Here is a 15,267-nt window from a genome sequence, read left to right as displayed (position 1 = left end):
AGGAGAAAGTCCAATCAGATTTTTGTGGGGGAGGCTTTTGAATTTTATTTTTGGTTTCCACATCAAAGAAGAAACCTCCAGGGAAATTATAAAATATTTTCTACTGAATGACTGTAAAATCAGAGCATATCAAAATTAATGCAGGTAAAGCAATATTTAGAGAGAAATTTATAGCTTTAAAAATTAGAAAGGAAGACTTCAATAACCTAGAAAAATTAATTAAGCTTCCACCTTAAGAAACTACAAAAAGAAAAGCCAAAGTAGAATGAAGGACTAAAGACCACAGCGTAAATCAATAAAAAGAAAACAGCAAAACAATAGAGAAAATTAGCAAAACTTACAGTTAATTCCTTGAAAAGATCTATAACATTGATAACTTTTTAGTCAAATGACCAAGAAAAAAAGAGAGAAGACAGAAATTACCAAAATTGGGATTAAAAGAGGAAGCATTCTGAACCCTATGGAAATTAAAAGGCTTATAAAGGAATATTTTGAACAACCTTATGCCAACAATTTGTCAACTTAGATGAAATGGGCAAATTCATTAACAGAAATGATCAAAGTAGACTCAAAAAGAAATTATACAATTTGCATAGATATATATCAGTGAAAAACATTAAAGCATTTAATTAAATTATTTTAGAATCTTCTTCAAAGCAAAGTCCAGGCCTCCATGGTTTTATTGGGAACTCTATTAACATTTAAATAATTAATAATACCAATCCAATGGAAATCTTTTCAAGAATAGAAGAAAAGGGGACACTTTACAGCTCATTTTACCCTGAGACTTAAAGCCACAGACAAAGATATCACAAGAAAATTATAGAACAACACTCGTCATGAATGTAAATGCTAAAATTGTTTAAATAACAACAAATTAGATCCAGTAATGTACAAAAAGGATTATACACTATTACCAAGTGTGGTTGATTTATTACAGGAATGTTCTTTAGCTTAACATCTGAGTATCAATTCATGTAATACATATATTAATAGAATAAATCAGTGGTCAGCAAACTATAGCCCTTGGGCCAAATCTGACATGACATTTGTTTTTGCAAATAAAGTTTACTGAAACAAAGCCAAGCCCATTCATTTGCATATTGTCTATGATTGCTTTCTGCTACAAAGCAGAGTTGATTGGTTGCAACAGAGCTCATATGGCTCACAAAACCAAAAATATTTACTATATAGCCTTTTCTGGAAAATGTTGCTGACCCTTAAAGGAAAAAGCCATATAATCATCTCAATAGACACAGACAAAGCATTTGATAAAATTGAACTACTATTCATGGTAGAATTCTCAATAAACTAGGAATAGAAGGAAACTTTCTTACTTTGATAAAAGGCAGCTACATAAACCTATGACTAACAACATGCTTAAAGGTGAATGACTGAATGCTTTCTTCCTAAGATTGGGTACAAGGCAAAAGGATGTACACTCTCACCACTTCTATTTAACCTTGGACTAAAAGTTCCAGCCAGTGCAATAAGGTAAGAAAATAAAAATACAAAAATCAACATACAACCAACTGCAAAGGAAATTTTAAAAAATTACATTCACAAATAGCATAAAAAGGATAAAGTATTCAGAAATAAAGTTAATGAAAGAAGTACAGGACAGTACACTGAAAATTATAAAACATTGTCAAAGGAAATTAAGACCTAAATAAATGGAGATATGTCCCATGTTTGCAAATAGGAAAACACAGTATCATCAAGGTGTCAGTTTTCCCAAAATTGATCCATAGATTCAATATAATTTCTATCTAAATACCATTAGGGTTTGCTTTAAAAGAAATTGATATGATGAACCTAAAATTTATCTTTTAAATCCAAAGGACCAAGAAAAGCCAGTATGATTTTATGAAAGAACAAAGTTCAAGGACTTACATGATTTCAAAATTTCAAAATTTACCATAAAGCTAGAATAATCAAGACTGTGGTACTGGCATAAAAATATGTATATAGCTTGGCACGGTGACTCATGCCTATAATCCAGCCTGGGTAACAGAGTAAGAACCCCATTTGTAACAAAAGAAAAAAAAAGAGATACTGTAAACCAAAAATAAAATTCTAAATTCCCCAACCAATGGAATGGACCCCTCCTTTTGGCCAAGGGTATATTTTTTATATTTTATTATTTTATTTTATATTTTATTTTATTTTTATTTTACTTTACTTTATTTTATTTTATTTTATATTTTTGAGACAGAGTCTCACTCTGTTGCCCAGGCTGGAGTGCACTGGTGCAGTCTCAGCTCACTGCAACCTCTGCTTCCTGAACTCAAGCAATTCTCCAGCCTTGGCCTCCCGAGTAGCTAGGACTACAGGCACAGGCCATCATGCCTGGCTAATTTTTGTATTGTTTTGTAGAGACGAGATTTTGCCACGTTGCCCATGTTGGTCTAAAATTCTTGGACTCAAGCAATACTTTTGCCTCAGCCTTCCAAAGTGCTGGGAATGCAGGCATGAACAACTGCACCAGGCTAGGGCATTTTAAAGTAAACCTAAAACACTAGCTCAGGCTACAATGGGAATGGGTGGTCAGACATGCCTCATTAAACATTCCTCCCGTTGGAATTCAGGCACAGCTGACCAGCATTAACATAGAAACAGCGACTTTCAGACTGACAGAATAGACTTTTTAGGTCTGATATTCTCTGAAGCCTACTATCTGGAGGCTTTATCTGCATAATAAGAACCTTGGTATCCACAACCCCATATCTTAACCCAGACACTCCCTTCTGTTGATTCTAGGTCTTTAGATAAGTCTTTCAACCAATTGCCATTCAGAAAATCTTTGAATCCACCTGTGATCTGGAAGCCCTGATTTGAGTTGTCACACCTCTCTGGACTGAAGCTATGTACATCTTACAGTATTGAATGATGTCCTATGTCTCCCTAAAATGTATAAAAGCAAGCTGTAGCCTGACCACCTTGGTGACATGTTGTCAGGACCTCTTGAGGCTGTGTCACGGGGATGTCCTTAACCTTGGCAAAATAAACTTCTAAATTGATTAAGGCTTGCCTCAGATACTTTTGGTTTACAGTACATAGATGGAAGGAATGGAAGGAACAGAACAGAGAGTTCAGAAATACACCCATGCATCTACTGTCAATTACATTTTGATAATTGAAATCAGAATATGAACTGAAACCTTGCACAAAATTAACACCAACTTTCTTATTGGACCCCACCACTTACCCAAAGTTAGCCTTTGGGTTGGGGGTTTCCACAGTATAGTGGGACCATTCCATGGTCACCAGAAAGACGTTACAGGATCCTAGCACTTACTGGGAATATCTGCACTATAGGCTCATCTGGGTCACCAGAAAGATGTTATAGGAAAGGGGTCCAGGTCCAGAACCCAAGAGAAGGTTCTTGGATCTCACACAAGAAAGAATTCAGGATGAGTCCACAGAGTAAAGTGAAAGCACATTTAAGAAAGTAAAGGAATAAAAGAATGGCTACTCCATAGACAGAGCACTGGTTGCCCATTTTTATGGTTAGTACTTGATGATATGCTAAACAAGGGGTGAATTATTCATGCATCCCTTTTTAGACCATATAGGGTAATGTCCTGATGTTGCCATGGCATCTGTAAACTATCATGGCACTGGTGGGAGTGTAGCAGTGAGGATGATAAGAAGTGACTCTTGTCACCATCTAGGTTTTGGTGGGTTTTAGCCAGCTTCTTTACTGCAACCTGTTTTATCTGCAAGCTGTTTATGACCTGTATTTTATGCCAGCCTCCTATCTCATCCTGTGACTTAGAATGCCTTAACTGTCTGGGAATGCAGCCTAGTAGGTTTCAGCCTCGTTTTACACAGCTTCTACTCAAAATGGAGTTGCTCTGGTTCACACGCCTGACATTACCCCCTCCCTTTTATAATCCTAAGGGTTTGTATAATTTTAATCCTAAGGGTTGCAGAGGGTTGAAAATCCATCTTCTGTAACTTCTTCATGCTGAATAGGAGCAATGATATTCTTGCTTAACTATGAGAGTCTCTTGTATTCAGGGTAGAGAGGAGCTCAGTCAGAAAGCATCAGTACAGCGAGGGCAATTCATAACTCCGAGTTTTGACAAAAGGTGATATCTGGAAGATTCATAAGTGTGCTCAGAATTAGAATACTGATTTAGATTTTTACATTACCCATCCCTCTTGTTTCCTCTGAGCAGCAGTCAGATGTCACTAGTTGGTTCAGAGGAATAAGCAAGGTTAGCCTAAATTGCAGAAACAAACTTAAAAACAACTGATGAGACTAGAATTTAATAACAAGTGTACCACAGTTTCTGAAACATAATTTCTCTCTCCAGTTTCCCATTTTTACTAAAGACAAATAATGGTAAGACTGATTTGCTTTATTATACTTGGCCTGATTAGTTGTATAAAGTGCAATGAGAATAATTATTTTTTACATAACCACTTTTTAAATTGGTTTTGATGCAACTTTATTCCATAGAAGGAATCTCAGATAAGACTTTTTCAGAGCTGAGCCCTGCCATAGGTTTGTACCCTCAAATACCTATGAGATGAGTAAATTCCCCTCCTCTTGGGGTCCCAAGATAACCTGGGGATCCTGGACCTGTAGAAAGTGACATTCTTTACTTACCACAGGTCAGAAACCCTGTACAGGGGCTGTTGTAGACAAGGTCTGAGGCCAATTCCCCAAGGGGCTTTTATTGGCTTTACAAGTCAAGTTTGATTCCTTAAAGGAAAACGTGCCATTCCAGTCAAAGCGTTGGTAAAATAACCAGTGTTTCCAATTGTGTCCTGTTGCAAAAGAAAAGAGGTTCTTATTGCACTTATGCAAATAACTATATTGCCATAATGTAAGAATACTCACAAATAGTTTCCACATTCTGGAGAAATTAGGTAGAGAGAACTAAATATGCTTCAAATGTTATTCACAGCAATATACTTTACTCAATTGCTACAAGCTGCAAATAGCTCAAAAGATAAGTTTCCTTGACTCTGAAAAACAAAACAAAGGATCAGCAGCATTTTAAGCAAAGTTAAAATGATTACTTTAGTCTTCTATTAGTTCAGTCAATGCAGTTAACTTCTGTTCTGCTTGATATTCCTAAACATTTCAGCTCTCCATGAGTATTCTGAAAGTGTTTTCCTTTATTTTAATATCACAATTTCCAAAGTTATCAGAAATCTGCATTTAAGAACACCTGTTAGAGTTCTACAGTTGATTATAAACCAACTTTTGAAGAGGATTAAAAGACAACAATTGTGTGTGGATGACAAAAAGTCTTAGGACAGCCACTATTAAAGTCTCAATTGATAAGGAAATTTGCTTCCTTCTGTGGTATACAATGATTTTATGTAACAATTATAATTATTCACAATATACACCAAGTCATATCAGAATTATAAGACTTTTAAAAATAATTTTCAATATATACCAATAATACATTTATACAATTACAGCCCCAAAAAATCCAAACACCATTTTACATTTGATAATGCTTCCTGTATGGTTTTTGTACCAAATAAGCCAAATGTGACTCTTGCATTAGTGCATTATTGATGACAAACCCAATTCTTTATAAAACCTTATAGACAAATGTATTCAATCTTAATCAGTTTGACTATAAGGTAAGATTCTCACAAACCTTTTATAACCCTTTACATATTTTTGTTAAAGAGCAAATCATAGCAGGTTTTTGCTCTAAAAAAACTTGTGCTTTTATTCCAATGTTTAATTTATAGAAAAAATGAATACCCCTTTAACTTTAACTAATATATTCACACACAGAATGTCTTACAATTAATTTTTCACACTTTCCAAAACTTCTTAAACCTTCAGCTTCATTCTATCTAACTTAAAACAATAATTTAACCATTTAATCTAAGGAAGAAAATTTACATTCTCATGACTTCTAATGATCTTTTACCAAAAACACATTTCACTTTCCTTACACACCTTATGTGTAGAACTATTCTTCAGTAGTCTCAATTATGTGTTACAATGTTAACTTTCAGCGATTTTTACTTTTGGTGAAAACCCTGGTTGGTAAGCATTTTAATTATGTACTAGGTGTGCAGCCTAGGACACAGACAGAAGTGCAGATAAGGTCTGACTTTTTCTAGCATTGCTTGGGGTATGGCTAACATCACATGTCCCCAGGCCTTATCTAGACTCTAATATGGTCAAAGTAGGTAAATTAAACAATTTTCAAAAGTGAAAGCAGCAGCTTATGACCTCAAAGCATTTAGCAAACCTAATATCTGACCTGCATAATTTAGACCAAATGTTTACATTTTAAGATATTTTTATTTTACCAATAATCTTTAAAACTGTCTTCATTTCCCAAAGATTACTTAAGGCACATGAACTATATAAAAGGCATTATACGTTTAATTTTTCTCACAAAAATATGACTGAAGCACTTATTATTTTTAACCGATTAATCAAACCTCTGTTATATACAAGCACCACACACATGATACACATAAATACACAGACAGAAGATAAAGGACTCATCTCCTAAGATGGGAATTGAACCCTGAACCCGGGCCACCACTGTGAAAGAGAAAGCACAGCCACATGGTTACAAGGTCAAGCTCCCAAGGACATACAAGACAAGAGGGAAACCTCATCCAGTTTTTTTCACGGACCTGCAGCAAAGTTTTTAACTGACCAGTTTGCTGGGCCATCTTGAACAGCAGGCTTATAGGTGTCCTAAGCCCATGTTCTATCCTAAGGTACCCCTCTTTATGACAGAACAATACAGAATGACACAGGAAACACACCAGATTGGCTACAGCTTAAGACTAGCCTCACAAATCCTTTCTTCCATTAATCAAAACTTTGTAAGAAATAGTGATTTTTACCATTCCTACAACCAGTTTGCACAGAGAGAGATGACAGCATTGCCTGAGGCAAGGTGGGGAAGGCCAGGCGTTCAGGGAAGCCACAGAAAGATTCACCCACTGCAGCGACAGTGAAGAGTTCAGGTGGCCACTTCTCGGTAGTGAAGGGATGTTTTCCAGCAGTCCCATCGACTCTCAAGTTTCCCCTTTACGGGAGGAAAAAGCTCCTCATGTCCCATGATCCTGTACCTGCCTAACCCTGTCATCCGCATCCATCAGCAAAGAGTACAAGGCAGATTATTCCAAGGAGAATAGAAGTTAACATACCGTAGTGCCAAACCTGTTCTTAGCCAAAAGGGACTTTACCGAGAGGGGCTTCTAGCCCCCTAAATCTTAGAAGGGACTCTAACCCTCCTAAGTTGGGCTTCTAACCAAATCCCATTCTTTATCTGGGTACCCCACCACTTATCCAAAGTTGTCCAATCAGTGCTATAGTCTATTTCCTTTGAGTCAGGAGTCTCCTAAGTATCGTCCCTTTAGGGTTCACCAGAAAGATGTTACCGGACCCCACCACTTACCCAAAGTTAGCCTTTGGGTCGGGGTTTCCATACTGCAGTCCATTCCATAGTTGCCAGAAAGATGTTACAGGACTTCACCACTTACTGGGGGCTTACGCACTATAATCCCACCTGGGTCACCAGAAAGATGTTACAGGAAAGGGGTCCAGATCCAGACCCCAAAAGAGGGTTCTTGGATCTCGCACAAGGAAGAATTCAGAGCGAGTCCATAAAGTAAAGTGAAAGCGAGTTTATTAAGAAAGTAAAGGAATAAAATAATGGCTACTCCATAGACTGAGCAACCCCAAGGGCTGCTGGTTGCCCATTTTTATGGTTATTTCTTGATGATAAGCTAAACAAGGGGTGGATTTTTCATGCCTCCCCTTTTTAGACCATATAGGATAACTTCCTGACATTGCAGTGGCATCTGTAAGCTGTCATGCTGCCAGTGTGAGTGTAGTAGTGAGGATGACAAGAGGTAATTCTCATCACCATCTTGGTTTTTGTGGGTTTTAGCCAGCTTCTTTATTGCAACCCGTTTTATCAGCAAGGTTTTTATGACCTGTACTTTGTGCCAGCCTCCTATCTCATCCTGTGACTTAGAATGCCTTAACTGTCTGGGAATGCGACCCAGTATGTTTCAGCCTCATTTTACCCAGCACCTACTCAAGATGGAGGTGCTCTGGTTCACACACCTCTGACAACTTATTTGCCTCTTTTATCAGCTTTTGCTCATGCATACAGTTGCCTCTCCCATTTAAACCCTAGTACAGTGGTTCTCAAAGTGTGGTATGGGGACTGATACTTACAGAGTCAGCTAGGTTAAAACTATTTTCATAATAATCCTAATGTAATATTTGCTCTTTTCACTTCATTCTCTTGTGAGCATAAGGTGGGGAAAATATAATTTTTTCCTATGAAAATGTGTTACCACAGAACGGTTTTATTGTTGACGTTTTAAATGAGTTGCTATCTTTAAAATTTGTTTTTATTTACAACATGGTAAATATTGATAGATAAAATCCACATGAACGAAAGCTTTTTTGGGATCTTCAATAGTTTTTTTTTTTTTTTTTTTTTTGAGACAGGGTCTTCTTGCTCTGTTGCCCAGGCTGGAGTGCAGTGGCACGATCTCGGCTCACTGCAACCTCTGCCTCCCAGGTTCAAGCGATTCTCCTGCCTCAGCCTCCCGAGTAGCTGGAATTACAGGCATGTGCCACCATGCCCAACTAATTTTTGTATTTTTAGTAGAGACAAGGTTCCACCATGTTGGCCAGGCTGGTCTCGAACTCCTGACCTCAAGTGATCCGCCTGCCTCAGCCTCCCAAAGTGCTGGGATTACAGGAGTGAGCCACCACGCCCAGCCCAGGATCTTCAATAGTTTTTATGGGTATAATGAGTTCTTGAGATAAAAGTTTGAAAACCATTGCCCTTGTCTATCTTTCAGGTATAAGAACTCCTACTGACCACATTTGTTACCAGAGGATTGGACAATAAATTGGAGTGGTCTTCGAGTGATAACTTGTCTTGATTGCAAAAATCATCTACGTCAAGATAAACTATAGTTTTTGGCCAGAATGTCATTTAGAAATGCAGCAAATGTTAATACAGGATTTCTTTTTGTTTTTCTTGGTGATGTTTAATGGAAATAAACACAATCCTAGTAAAAGGAGAAACATAAACATGGAAAGGATTTGGAACAGTGTCTAGCATAAGAGTAAGCCCTTAACACAGGTAGTGATTATTACTATTTTATTATTACCCTATCACAGTCGCTATTCATTTATTTATTCAACAAGTATTTATTGAGTACTATATGCCAGGCTCAATGGTCTGCATTGTGGATTCAGTGATGGGCAAAACACAAACTGTTCTGCCTTCAAGGACTTTATAGTCAAGTGGGAGAGGCAGTGGAATCATCACATGAAAATTCTAATTACAAATTGTGGTAAGCAAACCAAGTGATAGAGGTATAAGTAGACCAAGATTTGATCTGATTTTCAGAGTCAGTAAAAGCTTCTCTGAAGAAGTCCCAGTTGAGCTGCAATTTGAAAAATGTGCAGGAGGAATTAAGGAGACACAAAGGAAAGAGTAGCATGCTGGGCATGTTTAAACACCCTGCAGTAGAAAGAGAATGATGATGGGGCCAATGTGGCTGAAACCCAAAGACTCAATAACTATTTAATGGCAAAAACCACAATTACTTTTGCACCAATCTAATAGTAGCAGTAGTAGGAGGTTAGATCCCAAGCCACTGGGGGATTTTTAAGGCTTTGCTAAGAATTTTAGACTTTCATTACATTATCAGTGGGGAGCCATGGAAAGTTTAGGAAAAGTGTGACAACCTTAGATTTGCGTTTTCGAAAGATCACTGGCAGCTGGAGTGTAGTGGGGCAAGGGTGACAAGCAGGGAGACTATTCATTATCCCAGTGAAAGATGCTGGGAGCCTGGAACAGGATAATGGCAGGTAGAGACACAAAACAGTGGATGAATTTGGGATGTATAGTATTTTGGAAGTAGGGCCACAGGGCCTGGTGATTAATTGAAACTTTAGCACAATAATCACACAAAGTCGAAGATCCTCCCCAGCAAGATTAGCTAATAGGTTATTGATAAGTTGCAAAATCTTCCCCATTCTCCCTTGGCAAAGATTCAAAAGCCCTGGTGATACTCAGGGCCGACAGATTACTCAGGCCGCACAGAGCGCGTGCACAAGGCCGTCGCTCGCCTTGTGACGCAAGACTTCATTCCCTGGATGTCAGCAGCCTGGAAGCGCAACGTTTCCTGGGCAACGCCATTGTCGCAGCTCCGGGTGGGGGAGGGATGACTAAAGACAACGGCTGTAAGAGAACTCCACAAGAGAGAGTCAGAACGAAAATGTGCAACAAGTGCGGCGGCTCCTACCATGGCAGGTGATTCGAGGACTCAGCACGAGGCGAGAGTAGGGACAGGGAAGAGCCCGAAAACCCGCCTGTGATTGGCCGTCCACGGGTATCGGTCGTTGTGATTGGGTGAGGCCCAGACAGACAGCTGCGTTTTGAACCGCGTAGGGTTCTGGGTAGCAAAGGCCTTGCAAGGCTCCTAACCGAAAGGGGGAGGAGGAAGGTCGCCAACAAACGGCTGAGCTCACAATCCTGGCCGGGGCGTCCCCCTCCCCCATGGAGAGAGCCAGACCCGAGCCGCCGTCTCAGCCGCGCCCGTTGCGTCCCGCTCCGCCCCCGCTGCCGGTCGAGGGCACCTCCTTTTGGGCAGCAGCCATGGAGCCCCCTCCGACGTCTCCCACACTGAGCGCGGCAGCCAGTGCGACCTTGGCCTCGTCGTGCGGGGAGGCAGTGGCGTCCGGCTTACAGCCCGCGGTGCGGCGGCTGCTGCAGGTGAAGCCAGAGCAGGTGTTGCTGCTACCACAGCCTCAGGCCCAGAACGAGGAAGCCGCTGCCTCGCCCGCGCAGGCGCGGCTGTTGCAGTTCAGGCCCGACCTGCGGCTCCTGCAGCCGCCGACAGCGTCAGACGGCGCCACATCCAGGCCCGAGTTGCACCCGGTGCAGCCCCTGGCGCTGCATGTCAAGGCCAAGAAGCAGAAGCTGGGGCCCAGCCTGGATCAGTCAGTGGGGCCTCGAGGGGCCGTCGAAACCGGTCCTAGAGCCTCCAGGGTGGTCAAGTTGGAAGGCCCCGGGCCGGCCCTCCGCTACTTCCGAGGGGACGAGAAGGGCAAGCTGGAGGCGGAGGAGGTCATGAGAAACGCGATGCAAGGCGGGGCAGGCAAAAGCCCGGCAGCCATCCGAGAAGGTGTGATCAAAACGGAGGAACCCGAGAGACTCCTCGAGGACTGCAGGCTCGGCGCGGAGCCCGCGTCCAATGGCCTGGTTCATGGCAGCGCGGAGGTCATCTTGGCCCCAACGTCCGGTGCCTTTGGGCCGCACCAGCAAGACCTTAGGATCCCTTTGACGCTCCACACGGTCCCCCCTGGGGCCCGGATCCAGTTTCAGGGAGCTCCGCCTTCAGAGCTGATAAGATTGACCAAGGTCCCCCTGACACCAGTGCCTATTAAAATGCAGTCCCTACTGGAGCCTTCTGTAAAAATTGAAACCAAAGATGTCCCGCTCACCGTGTTGCCCTCAGATGCAGGTATTAGACAGCAGGGGAGTCGGGTTTTCAAAACTGCGTCTGTGTTGCCCATAGCTGTTTTGTCAGCAGTTCCCAAGTCTAAACTACAAAAGTAAAGTAATGGAACTGATTGTTTTCAGGGCAGAGTCTGCACAGGTATCACTTCTGATCGACTTGTACATATAGCAGTAAAATACACGAATGCCTTCAAGATTCTCAAGTATTTTTTAAAAAATCGATTTTAAGGCCCAGTATTTAGATAGGACTAATTTTTGTACACAAAAATAGAAATATTCTTGCTAGACAGCGCAGACCCCTCAGTTTATATGCTACAAATAATCAAGATTAAAAATATTGTAGTATAACAGCTCAGTACTTTTATATGTATCAAGAAATAGAAGAAATAATGGTGTTGAATGAAAAAAGTGATTATAATTAAACAGGAAAGTTTATACCGATTATAGAGGCTATCTTTAAAAATGAATAATTATTACGTGATTTAAAAATGAAAACAATACGTGATTCAATGTAATATTTTAGTGTTTATTCCTCTGAAAGGTAATGACTTATAGAAATATTGAAAAGAATACAGTAGAATGAGCCATAAATATTATTTTTAAAGAAATGACTAGTTGCAGCAGTAACAAATACAAATAATGTTTTTATTTCTATTCAGTATTTCCAGATATATAGTTAGCAAATTCTTATTTTAAGATTTAGTTCACACAGAACACTTTGCCAATGAACATCTTGGAAAGTCATATTAATCTTTGGTTCATATTTTTATTAACTTTATGTTTTATTGTTTTTTTTAATTTTCTGTGTTGATTCTTCCTCTCCACTCCACCCTGTTGCTTTTATCTTTAGTAGTTTTTAGATTTTATTTTTGTTTTCTAAAGGAAAGAAAGGGAAAGCTTTCTTTATACTACTTATTTCATCCTTAGTGTTTTTAAGAAATTTTTAATATATGAAGTAATCCTAAAATAATATAATAAATTTATGGACAGTTATTTTTGATAAAATACATGAGAGATGTGAATTTAGATAACTTCCTTTGTTGAAATTTCAACTGGCTCTGTGACTTTCTTTTTTTAAATTTTATTTTATGAAAAAGAGATGCTGGTCTCGAACTCCTGGGATGAAGCAATCCTCCGCCTCAGCCTCCCAAAGTACTGAGGTTACAGGTGTGAGCCATTGTGGCTGCCTTCTCTGACTTTCAAAAAAATTACTTTTATTATTTTCTGTCATTTTTTTTTTCTGAAATATTGGCAGAGAGGTTCTAGGAATGAAGGTCAGAAGCAAGTGTGAGCCATTTTACCTGCCTTCTGTGACTTTCAAAAAATTATTTTTTTGAGACTGAGTCTCACTCTGTTGCCCAGTCTGGAGTACCGTGGCGTGATCTCAGCTCGCTGCAACCTCCACCTCCTGGGTTCAAGCGATTCTCCTGCCTCAGCCTCCTAGGTAGCTGGGACTACAGGCATGAGCAACCACGCCCGGCTAATTTTTGTATTTTCAGTAGAGATGGGGTTTCATCATGTTGGCCAGGCTGGTCTCAAACTCCTGACCTCGTGTGATCCACCTGCCTTGGCCTCCCAAAGTGCTGGGATTACAGGCGTGAGCCACCGTACCTGGCCCAAAAAATTATTTTTATTGTTTTCTTTCATTTTTCTCCCAGGACACAGGACTAGTGTTGATGATTCCACTTGGTAAGAGCTTCACCTTTGTAGTGAAATACAACTAATATAGTATTACAATATTATAAATAGTTTTGCTTGAAAGGACACAAGAGCAGCATGTAGATGAGTTCCTGTGAATGTTTAGAGAACCTCTACCTAGCTAAGATTATAGTCACGAGTAAGTCATGCATGGTTCCTGTTCCTTAATGATAGAATATTTTTAGTAGTAAATAAATAAATGTTAATTATTGTTAGAGGTACTAATAATACAGATCAAAGAAGTAATAAGCCAACAATTTACTCTCTTCAACATGATTATTGCCACAGTTATCTTCAACAATATTATCCTCTTTGAGGAAAAGGAGTCATTCTAAACTACAGTTCAGAATGGCGAGTTCAGGGGATGTAAGGAATTGTGGAATACTGGCAGGTTTTTTTGGTTATATTGAAGTGTATATTTCCTCCAGATATTTCAAAAATAAGTATAGACGGAGGTGCACTTTACCTTAAAATTGTGTGTGTGTGTGTATGGCACATTAATTTAGCCTCTTAATTTTTGTCATGTAGGCATACCAGATACTCCCTTCAGTAAGGACAGAAATGGTCATGTGAAGCGACCCATGAACGCATTTATGGTTTGGGCAAGGATCCACCGACCAGCACTAGCCAAAGCTAACCCAGCAGCCAACAATGCAGAAATCAGTGTCCAGCTTGGGTTAGAGTGGAACAAACTTAGTGAAGAACAAAAGAAACCCTATTACGATGAAGCACAAAAGATTAAGGAAAAGCACAGAGAGGAATTTCCTGGTAATCAAATTAAATAATGCCTCTTACTTCTTTTAAATGAATTTATTTAGTTAAAGATTAGGGTAGGTTGAGATTGAAAGACAAAAATATATAATTTTTTTCTGATATGTACAATAAAGAGAATAATGACTAATATTATAACAATGATTGAAATGACACTGGGCATGAGTTTCCTTAAATAGAACCAAGCAAAGGGATATCTGATTTCATATTCACCAACTCATACAAATCAGAGGACACGCAGTTTTATTGTGGTTTTGATTTAGATAGATGTAAGTTTAATGAAAGTACATCTTGAAAGCTTTAGGCTATAATTTTGCAAGTAAACTATAGAAGTGTTAAAATGATAGCAACAGAAAAAAAATGCAGTCTATGCTTAATGAGAATGCAGGGATTGTCACCATATTCCATTTTAACATATGATTGTCAGAACATAGTCCTGCCTTCTGATTGATAGATTTAGCCCTGTCATGATTTAGTGTGAAAGGAGTCCGATTTCTCCCTAGCAGTGGGAACATTGGGATTAAGCTTGGAAAATGCACAGTGCATGGCCAGCATGTCTGTGCAAGGTGGGACAAAACTTATTATTTTCTGAAATATTGGCAGAGAGGTTCTAGGAATGAAGGTCAGAGGCAGCAACTACAGTGAACCAGTGATTGTTCTGATTACACAGTGGCTGCAAATGCCATAGTTCCACTGTTCTGGCTTTGGAAGAAATTAAGTTATTTGTGGACTTGGAGATTGCTGAGTTTAGGAGAGTGACTCTTCTTGAACTAGGCATAAAATTAGTGACTGATCAGCCAGGCGCGGTGGCTCACACCTGTAATCCCAGCACTTTGGGAGGCCAAGGTGGGTGGATCACGAGGTCAGGAGATCAAGACCATCCTGGCTAACACAGTGAAACCCCATCTCTACTAAAAAAAAAAATAAAAAAATTAGCTGGGCATGGTGGTGGGCACCTGTAGTCCCAGCTACTTGGGAGGCTCAGGCAGGAGAATGGCATGAACCCAGGAGGTGGAGCTTGCAGTGAGCTGAGATTGTGCCACTGCACTCCAGCCTGGGCGGCAGAGTGAGACTCTGTCTCAAAAAAAATAGTGACTGATCATTAGTGACTATTGCATTGTAAGATATAGATGATTGTAACTTACAGAAAGTGAGGAAATGAGATGAATAATGTCATAGCGAGGCATTATTTGATAAGGTGGAGGAAAGGCTTTGGGATTCAAATACAGCGGTTTTGATGTTGACTCTACTACAGGTTCATTCTGTGTCATTGGTTATAAAACATTTG

General features: G+C 39.7%; 1 protein-coding gene and 1 long non-coding RNA gene across 10 annotated transcripts in view; one reads left to right on the top strand and one right to left on the bottom strand.

Moving 5' to 3' along the window:
- SOX30 (SRY-box transcription factor 30) overlaps positions 1-15,267 on the top strand; it is a 45,650-nt gene that overhangs the window by 9,554 nt on the left and 20,829 nt on the right. For 6 of the 9 annotated variants that reach the window (XM_054684060.2, XM_054684061.2, XM_063810150.1 and 3 more), the window contains exon 3: positions 13,737-13,976. In XM_054684060.2, coding sequence (XP_054540035.1) covers positions 13,737-13,976 — 240 coding nt within the window. 9 annotated transcript variants of the gene reach the window in all.
- On the bottom strand, positions 3,489-6,735 carry LOC129144038 (uncharacterized). Its single transcript, XR_008548124.2, has 3 exons — positions 6,637-6,735; positions 4,619-4,779; positions 3,489-4,101 (listed from the first exon to the last, which is right to left on the bottom strand). It is a non-coding gene; the product is annotated as an uncharacterized LOC129144038 (long non-coding RNA).

The sequence above is a fragment of the Pan troglodytes genome, chromosome 4 (genome assembly GCF_028858775.2).
Source record: "Pan troglodytes isolate AG18354 chromosome 4, NHGRI_mPanTro3-v2.0_pri, whole genome shotgun sequence".
Lineage (NCBI taxonomy): Eukaryota > Metazoa > Chordata > Mammalia > Primates > Hominidae > Pan > Pan troglodytes.
The sequence above is the reverse complement of the archived record's forward strand: the minus strand, read 5'-3'. Positions and strand labels throughout refer to the sequence as shown.